This window comes from Callithrix jacchus, chromosome 4, assembly GCF_049354715.1.
Source record: "Callithrix jacchus isolate 240 chromosome 4, calJac240_pri, whole genome shotgun sequence".
Lineage (NCBI taxonomy): Eukaryota > Metazoa > Chordata > Mammalia > Primates > Cebidae > Callithrix > Callithrix jacchus.
In genome coordinates this window covers 158,657,208-158,670,052 of record NC_133505.1, presented here as the reverse complement: position 1 = coordinate 158,670,052, position 12,845 = coordinate 158,657,208, and the positions used below count along the sequence as shown (strand labels likewise).

The window sequence follows — 12,845 nt, the reverse complement described above, 5'->3', positions numbered from 1 at the left end:
CAGTTGTTTTGTTTTTCTAGCACAGTACCTGGCATGTAATAAGCACTTCAAGAAATACTAGTTTCCTGCTTCCTTTTGGTTGCAGAAGTTTAATGTCTAGTCACAATAGGGTATTAAAGTTAGTCACTTGAAGGCAAAAAAAAAAAAACAAATATAGGGACATTCCAGACTCAAAGAGAATTCCCACACTCACCTTCTTCAGGGTACAGTTCTAAATTCCCTTCTGAAGCAGTAATAAAAAATAATGGCTTGCTATGTGCCAGGAACGTTATAAGCCCTAGACTCTATGAATATTATAAGCCCTAAACATCCATGTTTAGTCCTCACATCATCCAAAAGATGCAGCTTTTACAGATGAGGAAACTGAGGCACACAGCTAATCAGTTTGCCAGCGATTACAACTAGACAGGAGTCAAGCCAGGATAGAAACATAACTATTGGCTCCCAGACCTGTGCTTTCATCAGTCTATTACACAGAATCGATTCTCACTACTCATGGTACTCACACTGCACAAAGTCGTCTCAAACACTGAATTAGCAAATACTGAACCACTACATTGAGGGGGAAACAGGGTAGGTTCCTGGGAGCCTTTGGTCACAGCATTTTTGCCAACTCATTAATACATAACCTTTATTTACATGTTTTCCTGTTCCCAAACACTTTATTGAATGTATACCGTTGATTCTCTATCATTGAACTCATGACTATTGTCATTCATGCCTGAACAAAGCTTATCAAATACATATTTTCTCTCAAGACACATCAGAGCCTTGTTGCACTTAGAATCCCTAGACAGCACTTCAGGCCTATGCTTGGGGGCCATTTTAAACAGCAAAATCATCAACATGAATTATGAAAATGCAAAAATCATTACACTAAGTAGATCACAAAAGGGACACTTGTTTATAGTCTGAGAAGTCAGCCTTGTTCAGCCTCAGCTGGGAATGTATACGTCAGATAATTCAAATTTTTTTGCCATTCCACACATGTCTGCAAAAGACTGAGAAAGCAACTTGAGTATTCACTGGAAAGTTACAAACAAATATGAGTAAGTCAGTGATTTTGCAAATGCAAAATCTGTGAATAATGACAGCCGACTATACTTGGAATGCCGTGTAGAGTCCTTTTCTACTTTTGTTCCTGAGAAAGAGAGATTCACAAACTTCCCACATTCTTCTAGTGACATGTAATGATCCCTTCCTAAATGGCCTCTCTCCGAGCCAACAGACTGGGGCAAACCATGTCACTGATGCTTCCTGCCCACCACCATCCATTCATTCAACCAAGTTTCTCCGGGCTTACATGTGCCATGCACTTTGCTAAGATCCTGAGAGAAATGCAGCAATGAAGAAGACATGATTTCTGTTTGGACCAACGCTCAGGGATTCCTCCTATTAGAAATCAAAGAGGCTTCTGAAAGCCCTACAGTTATTTTCCCTGTAACTAAAGAAAATAGCTTCTCAATGTAACTAAATTATATCTCATATGCAAACTGGAATATACGCCCTTTCACTCTGAATTGCTTGAACTATTCCAGGAGAAATAAATACAACCGTTTGTAAGGTCTTCCAAAAAAGCAAAAGCCAAAGTCACCATAAAGAACCTTGAAAAACAATTATGTTTCTGACAATGTTGCTTTCGAAAGTGTTACCCCCCCAAAAAAAATCATCATTGAAAAATCCCTTTGTCATGTAAGTAAGATTAATGATGAATGAACTGAAAGTTCAAAAATGAGTCTTTTTGTTGATTAAGTGGGGAATTACAGTTAGCAAAATTGCCTTGTACATGTTCACATGGATCCAGAAACCAAGTCCACTGGGAGACAACAGTCAAGACTACACTGTTAGTTTACACATGCATAAGAGTCTGATATTAGAATCTCTTCCATTCATGCTGTAAGATTTCCCAACTGCTGTTGCATGAACTGCTGGGAATTCAAAACCACACTTTATATAATAGAAGCCCTCAATGAATGTCTCAATTTGGAATAACGTAGCCAAATGAATGAATGAATGAACTTTCCAAGAAATTCTACTAATTGAAACGTCTTCTTTAGTTTGTCGAAGTTTCTATCCTCAGAGACAAGAAAAACATCGCTGGCTCAAGCCTGTAATCCCAGCACTTTGGGAGGCCTAGGCGGGTGGATCACGAGGTCAAGAGATTGAGACCATCCTGGTCAACATGGTGAAACCCCATATCTACTAAAAATATAAAAAAATTAGCTGGGCATGGTGATGCGTGCCTGTAATCCCAGCTACTCGGGAGGCTAAGGCAGGAGAATTGCCTGAACCCAGGAGGCGGAGGTTGCGGTGAGCCGAGATCGCGCCATTGCACTCCAGCCTGGGTAAAAAGAGCGAAACTCAATCTCAAAAAAAAAAAAAAAAAAAAAGAAAAACATTGCTTTCTGAAATTTTTAATCTAGTTAATACCACTCTGAGTTATTAAGGCATATTCTTATACTGGCTGAGGTAGGAACTTTGTTGAACCCTGTTCCAAATTTCCTTAAAATAACACACGAGCCAGGTCAATAAAGAAATAAACCAGAAAATGTGAAGGGAAAATATCTGAGAATACACAGATGGAACAACTAAAACAGAAAAGAAAAAAGAAATCTTAATAGGAGAAAAGAGGCCAAAAACTATTTAAACGGAGTTTAAAGCTTCTATGTATTAGAAAGTAAAGCAAATGAAAGAAGAAAATATGAGAATGGACTCAAAATTCTAAAAGACTTGCAGAAGAAAGAGGAAGTACATCAATGCAAAGAAGACTATTTCTAACATAATTTAATTGCAGGAAACTAAAAGAGAACATTGTCTTTTGCTTTCAGGGCCGTAAAAGAAATCCCAAGCCTCCCAACAAGTCAAGGAGCCAAGAAAACTGCCCAGGAAGTAGTGCCAGGTATGTGCAAGTTGGCTGCTGGGGCCCCTAACTTGCCACTGTTTAGGAACAGGCAGAATGAGCCCAGGACCGAAGGATGGAAGACGGGACTGGAACCAAGGATGGTGGACCTTAGGGCCCGGCCAGTTCTACTGCTTCTGAGCTGGAGATGAGAATCTGAATGATAAAGCGACCGAAGTCTTTCATTCTTCTTGGGGTTGACAACATTTGGGGAACTCTCAAAAAGACTCCACCTAAGCTTTTCAAGGGCTCATCTGGAAATGTCTAGTCCTGAACATTACTTAACTGATTTTATTAACTTTAAGTGAACTTTTACAATTTTCCCAAGTGTAACTCATAGGGTCTCCAAAAAGTAGACATTACCAAACAAAGAAGTCTATTATCTTATTAAAGATGATATATTTATTTAAAGTAGATGTTATGGAACAAACTAATTTATCCCTCTAAATAGTTCAGAGGAGAGGCAAAAAATTTTCAGTCTTGCTTGGAATTTGGGGTTCTTTTAAATTTTTTTGCATAGCAATTATAGGCACTTAATAGGTTTGTGATATTAATATTATTGGTAATAGCATTATTAAAAATTTCAGAGTATTAAATTAAAATTACACAACAATGAAACAAGTAGATTTAGAGGATTTGATTTCTGTATTGGATGAACATCTCCAGGCTGCACAGTAGGCATCCAGAAATACTACCTATCCAAACTGAGACTAACACTTCATTTCCATCATCATCATTGACATCATCCCACTCATGGATCGTTACCAACACCATATGACTTACAAGCGGGTTGTAAGAAAGTCATACTTGTTCTTATTTGCCCACACTTTTTGAAATTATTACTTTATTCAACACATAAAATTTTGTCGGTTAGGACCAAAATAGTCTCTCTATGCTTCCTATTTTTAATAGGGTCTAAAAATATACACATAATTTAAAATGCTATTGATTAATGCAAAGCTTTCTTCATAGTCCCTCATGATATTAGCCAAGGCAGAGAACTCAGCAATTATGGTTTCTTCCCTCATAAGATTAAGAATATTATAAAGGTGCTCCCCATAACCTCCAGCCCACTTAAGTCCTGGGATTTCAGAGATTAGTATGAGTATATTTTAGAGACAGAGTAGGAAACAGCTCAGAAACATATATATATATATATTTTAGTGACATTACACGTCAATTCAATGGCAGAGTTTAAAATACAAAACTCCTCAGTAACTTTGATGAACTACCTCCTTTCCATGAAATCCCTTACACTTTCGCTTTGGCTGGTTTGCATTCAAGTGGCAGTATTTTTTGGATTAATAAGGCATCTTTCTCTGGGGTATGCATCTGGTTCTAAACAATTGTAGCCACTCTGTTTTTCTTTTTTAGATAAGCAAACTGAGACAGAATTAAACCAAAAGACTAATTTGCTCCTCTCCATTCAAAGTTGTCTGGAAAAGAAAGAAACACACTTAGCACGCTGCTCTCTCTACTGGTTTCTTCTAAAGTTACATTAAAAATAATAATGAAGTCACAGGGAGGGGTTAAGATGTACTAATTTCGTGCTGAGTATGAATTTCAGAAAAATATAATTAAAAATTCATATATTTCCTTATGTAAAATTGTTTTCACATAATCAGGGTTTTGACATTTTTAAAACATATCTGTAAAATAAATGTTCTTTCTGATAACCTGATAAGCCAGGCTGCAGATAAATGTTGCAGATAGTGATAAAGCTTTTACTTAAATTTGACTTCCACAGAAAGATATTTTATATCACCATCATTCCATATTTATAACAAAATTCCTGACCACTTAAATCTGTTTTTTAGCCTATGAAAGCACCAAAACAAATATTAACATGTGAATAAAATAGTAAAAAAACCTAGTGCTTGTTTAGCTTCTGTACCACTTTCACATATACAATCTCACTTGACAAAGTTACTATTGTTTCATCATTAATGATAAGTCTGGCATCTTTTCTAGTTTTTCCTGATATCTATGTTCCTCCCTTTGGCAGGTTCATACACCTGTCTTACAGATCCTTAAAACTATAAGAAACCAAAATTCTCAAACCTGAGAATTTTCCCAAATTATGAATGTCATAGCCTAAATATATTCACAAAAGTAAATAACAACTATAGCCAGGGATCCAAATTAAATGAGTGTGAGAAAGAAGATTAGAATAAGTGGCAATTATCCTTCAGGAGCTTTCTTCCAAATAGGTACAAGCCACATGGAGGAGGTGAAAATGAAATGGGGATTGAAGATGTGATTCCGTTTTCATCTGAAAATACGTTCATTCATGAGGGAATATGTGATTCTTTGTACTATTCTTAGACCAGCACAAAGTGCCAGGTAATCAGTAACCATTTAAATTAACAAAAAAAAGTAAGATCAGAAAGAAAGGGGGCTGAAATGTTACCTAAGTAAAAGAAAAAATGTATTGGAAACTTGAAAGTCACTTAAATCTCGCTTTGGAAATCGGTCTCTGTTCAAAGATAAGAAAGAGTTTTAAATGATTACCAGCGGACAAATTAGTTGTCCAAAATATGCAGATGGACAGGATACAAATTAGCAGGGCATTGGTTTTGAGACAAAAGGTTTATATATTTGCCAGGTTTTTTGGAGAAGTGAGTCTAATGTTTAAGAATACTGATTAACAAAACTGAAATAAGCATGCAGCATTAAATTCCTAATTTGAACTTTAAAAAGGATAGATAATATAGTTAAGCATTATCTTTAGTTTTATTTGAAGTTCCTAAGTTGTCTGAACTCAAAAAAGGAACCCAGGATAAGATGACTCCCCATTTCCTTCATCATGAAATTTGGGGTAACATCTTGCAAAATTTCAGCTTGCCAAGTAACAAATTTATATTAACAATAGTTTGTTGGGACATGTGACAATCTTTCTTATATTATTATGTGCCCAGAGAAATTTTATCTATTACAGTTCTTCACACACAGATATGGCTGCAGATTATGAAAGAAATGGAAGAAAGTAACCATAGCATCTCAAAGCTAAATGATGTGACCCGCACGTAAATTCTCTGAACATCCAGTATGACACTCAGGAGGACAGTACAAATAAAAAAGCTAAGAATCACATAGTAAAGCTTAGCCGAACTGACTAAAGGCACCAGCCTAATTTGTAAGGTAAAAATAAGAATAATCAAAATAGCATTTTGGTTTGTATAGATAAAAACAACTATACAGTTGCCTGATTTTTTATTTTCCACTGAATATATAATATTTTAGGCCATTAGCTCTCTTTTTCTTTGAATTCAATCCACAGTAAGAAATACATTTTACATCACAATCAGCACACAGAAGCATGTATAATTAAAACAGATTTTCAGGAAACAAAACTTATCCTTACTAAATACCACACATTCTGATATTTTCTATTATATTCCTTTCTGTTTTATTCCTTTTAAAAGAATATCCTAGACTCACTAAACTGGTTTCATGACCCTCTGGGTCATGACAAGCAGTTTGAAAATACTGCTTTCAGTCTCAAAACTTTTGATAACTACTTAAGAAACGTAAAGTTCCCTAAAAGAGGCTAACCGATCCTTTCCTTTACACTCAGAGTTACTTAAGCAGAAAAACTAAGAGGGGAAAAATGCTAAATAACATCTGTCCTTATGAAGAATTGCATAGATCCTTCTTTTCCTTGCTGGTTAATAAGAGGCAGAATTCTAACAACAGAGGAAAGACTTTCCAGGAAACAAAACACAGGAAAAACTGAAAATTTCTAAAACTGAATTTCCACACAGAGTCCTATTTTTGTAAGTTTTTTTTTAAACTTTTAAGTTCCTTGTCTTTTTTATTATTCTAAGAGTATCTGAATATCATTTGATGCAAAAAAAAATGTAAGATAGGGCATATTACACTGATACTGCTTATCACTGGGATGATGAACAATTTTGAAAAAGATGTGATCCCCTCTGTATTTGACCAGATTCACTTCGTAATTATTAGCAAGGCAGTAAATAATCCACCAAGGAGCAGTCTCATTAGTGCCCATTGAAATTCAGTGGCATTAATTTGCAATAAAAGAACTGAAAATTAAATAGGAAAAAATGGTTTCTGGATTCCATCATAAGGTTATGGAATTCACATCATACCAATGCCTTCCTTCACATCAAGGAGTTTAGAATGTTGTGTGGAATTAGACTTAATAGCTGTATTTTATTCTTCCATTTAAAAAAAAGGTGGGCAGAAGAAATCCTTTCTCTCTATTTTAATCCTAAATTAAAAGAAGTAAAATTAATTTGAAATACGCCAACTTTTAAAAGTTTTGTTCATTGTTTGTCTTTTATGTAAAGACAGCTTGAACCTGTGTGGCTGTGGGATGTTCTAAATTCCTCTAAAGTGGCTGAAGATGCACGCTGGAAACCCCCAGAATCTGCCCTTCAGCACCTTCTGGGACCAACCTGCACCTTAGTCCCCTTCTAAGATCCTTCTGCTATAAAGATCCCTGGAAATAGAACACTGAACAAAAAATGGTCCACAGCTTACAAAGCAGAAAGATGTGGGGACACCAGTCCAGACACCAGTGTACAGTTGGGAAATGCCTAATTCTGCACCAGCCATGTGGTGCCCTGAAGCTCCCAAACCCAGTCCAGGGTACACCTGTCCTGTGGCCACCTAGGCAGGTGTTCACCGGAAACACCCACCTAATCCCTCTGCAGGCCCATCAGGAAAAAAAAAAAAAAAAAAAAAGGAGAAACTGGACAAGGGAAAATGGGAGGAATGGGAGAGGGAGACAGAACAACTCTTGTTGGAAAAAAAAATTAAAAGGAGTATACAAAACCTTCACATCGAAGTCACAAAGTGTTCTCCCATGTCCTGGACCGGCCGCGCTCCTTCCACAGTGGCTGCGAGGCGCAGACCCCGCTGACCCCGTAGGACACTCCGGGGTATTCTCCCCAGATGGGACAGGCTCGTCCCTGGGCTGCCGGGAGATTATTTTTAAGCATTCGTGCTTCCATACGGCTAATTTTAAAATCGCGGGACACCTACAAATTTCCGGCTGTCAGAAGTCACATGCCAGCCACCGGCTCCAGCGCGGACTCAGACAGCTAACTCTGAAATCAGAAACTTGCTGTGACCCATTCAACTCCCAATCGCTTTCTAAAACCCCAGGACGTGGGGTGGGGAGGAGGGGAATCGCTTCCCAGAAAGTCATCACAGCAGACAAATTTCCAATCAAAGACTCTAAATGAAAGGAAATTTGGGGGCCACATTAAACAAAAACATTAAAAGGCTAAATAAAACTCCGCTGAGCTCCGCTAACTCCAAACAACCCCAGCTTTAAATGCCAAGCGCGGGACCTTCCCAAGTGACTCAAGGCACCTCATGTTTATTTGCCTGGAGGTGTTTTCCCCCACAAATAACTGCTGCTTTGTCTGGTTTTCCAACGTGTGTTTAGTTAGGAAGCCCCGGGCGTTCAGGTCTGCCTCTCGCACCGACTGTAGATGGGTGGAGAGCGCGTTTTTTTCAGCTGCCCTGCGAGAGAACTTGGCTCTGAACGCATCGCGGGCTGCACGCAGAACCCCCGGGCGAGCTGCACGCCCCGGGTTCCCTGAGCGCGCCCTCGGGTCGCGCGTCCCGCGGCTCCCTCGGCTCCCCCGGCTCCCCCGGCTCCCTCCCTCCCGCCGGGCGCGGCGGCCACCCCGACGACGGGCGGCGCGGGCGCGGGTACCTGTAGAACGCCGGCGGGCCGGCCTCGCGCACCGTGTAGCCGCTGGGCTCGTTCTCCAGGTAGTAGGGCACCTGCTGGCCGTGGGGCTGCAGGAAGGGCGACAGCTGCGGCGGCGGGTGCAGCAGCATCAGCGGGCTCGGAGACACGCTGTTGAGTGTGGGGAACCCCCCCAGGCCGTTGGAGCCGAACGCCGCCGCCTCGGACCCGGGGCCATAAGGGAGGCCAGACTGGCCATAGACCTGCGCGTTGGCGGCGGCCGCGGCGTTGAACTCGTAGGCGGCGCCCTCGGGGTAGTTGTACACGGCGGGCTTGCCGCTGTCCACGTACACCTCGCCCAGGGGCCGCTCCAGGGGGATCTTGAGCTGCGGACGATTCAGGGGCTCCAGCTCGTTCCCCTGGATCTGGTGCAGAAGGGCCATCCCGGACGCTTTGGTGTGAAGGGTCATGGTCATGGTCCGAGGCCGCCGGCAGGGCGCAGATCGGATCCCCGCAGTGCTGAAGGCTCAGAAGCCGTTGGGCCACCTGGAAAAAGAGCACAGCCCGCGGTTAGAGGCGGCGCAGCGCATGTCCTGCCGAGACGCGACTCGAGCTCGGGCCCCGGCCCTGCCCCGGGAGCCGGAGGGTCCGGTGGAGTCTGGCGACCCGATGGGAGCAAGTGCAGTCCCGGGACCAACGCCCTCCGCCAGCTCCCGCGCTCCCGGGCCTCCAACTTTAAGTACTGGTCTCCCGAGCTCATATGCATTACAAAGGTGCTGGAAGATGGCCAGGGACTGTTGCCTTGCCCTGACATTGGCTTAAACATCACTCCAGGCACAACTCGTTTTGGAGCGATCCCAAAAAGCAGCTTCCCTGAACTTTACTTGTCGTCGCTGCTGGATAGAGGCTGTGTTTCACGGCCAGGGGGCGGGGGCGCACGAGGATCTGCTAAAGGTGGCCCAGGGAAGACCGGGCTTAAAATAAATGTGAAAGACGAGTCCAGGGACCAGCTTTCTCCCGGGAGCTGCCTTATGTGCCCCGTGCCAGACTCCAATATATCTCTGTTTGTCTCTCTTTCGGTTTGATTCCCCCTCCTCGTTGGCTAGCAATACGTAGTGTGTACATAGGATGACCCTGGGGAGGACTACACTGTAACCGAGATAGGGCAGATAGAATGGGGTGTGGGGTTGCATACGCAGCCAGCCACAGACAGCTATATTTAGCAGCTGGGGGAACTGATAGGGGGCATCTGAGGGGAAGGGGGGCGGAGATTCGGGGTATACATATAGGACGAGCTGCACTTTGCCATCAAGAGAATGCAACCTGCCCGGACCTCAGTTTCTTCCTCTGCAAAATGCTCCCAAAGTGGACCCTTCCACAACCTTCTCAGAGTCTCTCAGCCTGACTTGTGTGTTTATGTTGGACCACAGTACTGTACTTGGTCCCATTAGGAATTCTCATGTGAAGGATGATTCAGAAAACCCCTTGGTTAGGGCGCACATGGGTGTTCATGCCTTCCACAGGTTAGTTATGCAACGAAAGCTTCAGAAAACTGAATGTGAAATGTGACCTTTTCGTACCAAACATAAGCTCAGGTCATGAACCAAAGCTTTGGCAATTACATCACATAGTCGGTCTGGTCCAACTAACAGATTTTTAAAATGCATTTCTGCGTGTCTATTCTTTAGTCCTACAACTCAGTCTTATCCGTTCAATTGGGCTAGTATATGCAGAATCAAATATCCAGATGAAAAACAAATAGAAAAAAGTTTGTAACTGAATTAAAAGTTAAGCATGCACACACACACACACACAAGGAGACAAAAGTTACAGGAAGTATATCATGCATCTATCATCTTGGATAGTTTATACTTTTTAACAAACTTCCTTTGCTGTAGCCTAATAGACTCTAATACAACTATCAATATTTTGTTTTAACTGCTGTCCCTAACACCCAACAGAGTATCTGACAAAGTGTTCATGGTATACCTAAATGCCAAGCTTACTGTTACTAATAGTTACATTTTTGAATATTTTATATCAAGTATACATTTTATCTCATTCTTACCAAAACAGACCACTGTTGGAAAATTGCAAAGGTAGCTGATTTAATATGAAGCCAAAATCCAGTTTAGCATTAATAACTATATTGTCAGCAAATAAAGGGTTAAAAACACATTAGGTGCATCGCAGATATTTCCCTTTATGGCCAGCGATCATTACTTTCCAAAGCAATTTTTTTACAGATGATTTAGTTTCCATAAATCACACTTTCAATTTTCAAATGCCTTTTTAAAACACATGCAAAAAGCACTTCATAGGGCTCTTAAAAAAATCTGAACCTGCCAAATTATATGCAAATGGCACAAGGAATCCTACAAGTCCTGAAAGAAAAAGGAGACACACACATACCCTCATGGAGAATAGCAATCCTCATCTCCCTGCAAGGATACAGACACTAGCCAGAAAGGTAAGTTGCTTTCTCAAAATGCTAAAGCTACAGAGAGAAATCAAAACAATCCTACCCTGCTGGATCAAGAACGTCTTTCCAGAAATGTTCCATGGGCTTGTAGAAGTCAAGGGCCGAGACAGTGAGAAGGAAGGAAGGAATGTGCTCGCATGTGTGAGTAGCTCAGTGTGTGAACTAGGCAGAGAGCGTGTGTGGATGTGTTTGTGCGTGGAATGGCAGGGATTCGGGAAGCAGCCAGTAGGCAGGGCACTTGGCAGCCCCTCCCGGCAGACACGCAGCTGGGCTACTGCACAGAGCTGGATGAATGGCAGTGGGGAGTGAGGGGAGATTTGCTGTCTGCTCACAGGGAGCAGCGTGGCACAGCCAGAGAAAGCTTTCCTGGGGAGGAGAGACCCCAGCCCCTTTGCCCCTTACCCTTGGAGGCTGGAAAGTGCCCTGTGCTTTCCGCTGCCACCCCAAGCAAGAGAAAAAACAGGCTTGCTGTGAATCATAGTCCTACGGCTAAAATAGATTGCCAGTCAAAAGTGTATGGATATCAAGTTTACAAAATAGGACATGGGTGGTTTTTCCGAAAGAATATAATTTAACAATAAAAGCCTTCTGGGATCCATGTGGATCAAATGCTTTACTGGCCCTAGCCCCCGCTCTCTGAACACAGACATTGCCATGCCTCCGACTGCACCAGGAAACCAGACTTTGGAATAAATGTTTTGGCATTCTAGGGATGTGTTTCCAGCTGAAATGTAATACTCCTCCACTTCGTTAACCAAACCCACAAACCTTTCCACGAATAGCTCAGTTGATTGCTTTCTGTAAACATGTGAAAAATATGTATTATTAAAAGCCTAGGATATGAACATAAGATAAAGGTAGATACCTTTGTTTTAAACTGATTTTAAGATTTCAGGTTGCACTGACAGTGATCGGGAACGAGGTCTCTCATGTCCCAGTGGGGTTCATGTGGACCCATCCTCCTGATCACTTTCTCAACTTTTCTCTTGACCACAGTACTAACAGGCAATAATGAGGTGCTCCTAGAGTGCCCACGCTCAGGGTCCCAGGACACATGACACCCAATGGAGCCTTTGTTGCCAGACATTAGTCACCACCTTGGATATTAAATGACTCTACACAATGCCAGGAGTGACCGGTCTCTGGCCCTGGGACACTATGCAGTTACTGAGAGATTTATGAGTGGCTCTTGAGACCAGTACAAAGAAAGAAATAGAAAGTCATAAAAATGTCAATGAAGCCATCATGCAAATATATATTTGTGTGATTTGAAAGACCCCCAATATTACATCGTTGGAGCACAGAGAGCTCTCTCCATAGTCAGTATTGACAATAAATATTAGATATAGATAAATATTGAGAAGAAAGACTGTTACCCTTTGTTGGTGACAGTGGTCCCTCCTGTTGGACAACAATGGCCACCCATGCTCTAAACCAGTCCAAAAAAAAGCAAGAGTATTCAGGGAGGGAGGAGAGAGGAAGAGGGGGAAGGAGGAAGAAAGAAAGAGGATCTGCAGGTGTTCACTATAGACATTGGAAGAATAGCCAGGGTAGCTTCTCCTCATAGGCTGATTGTTCCAAGACTTAAAATCAAAGTTAACCCAAGAGGTTCAATAAAGGCAGTTTTCTTGACCACTTTCTCTCTAGCATTCTCTTCCAAACTTGTCTTGATGAGACTTGTCCCTGGGCTTGGTGAGCCTAGGTGAGAAAGTGTACGGTGCTACACCGATTTTCCTCTTATGCCTTTTGGCAAAAACTTCACTCTTGGGCTCCCAGCTCTCCTTGCTTCCCTC

At 41.8% G+C, this 12,845-nt stretch overlaps 1 protein-coding gene across 3 annotated transcripts in view; it reads right to left on the bottom strand.

Moving 5' to 3' along the window:
- ESR1 (estrogen receptor 1) overlaps positions 1 to 12,845 on the bottom strand; it is a 408,861-nt gene that overhangs the window by 277,484 nt on the left and 118,532 nt on the right. For 2 of the 3 annotated variants that reach the window (XM_078370326.1, XM_078370327.1), the window contains exons 1-2: positions 11,096 to 11,211; positions 8,595 to 9,116 (exon numbers count right to left, since the gene is read on the bottom strand). In XM_078370326.1, the coding sequence (XP_078226452.1) occupies positions 8,595 to 9,046 (452 nt within the window). In that variant the 5' untranslated portion in view covers positions 9,047 to 9,116; positions 11,096 to 11,211. Of the gene's footprint in view, positions 1 to 8,594; positions 9,117 to 11,095; positions 11,212 to 12,845 lie in introns of those variants that run through there. The other variant, XM_054254535.2, reaches the window with a different exon arrangement.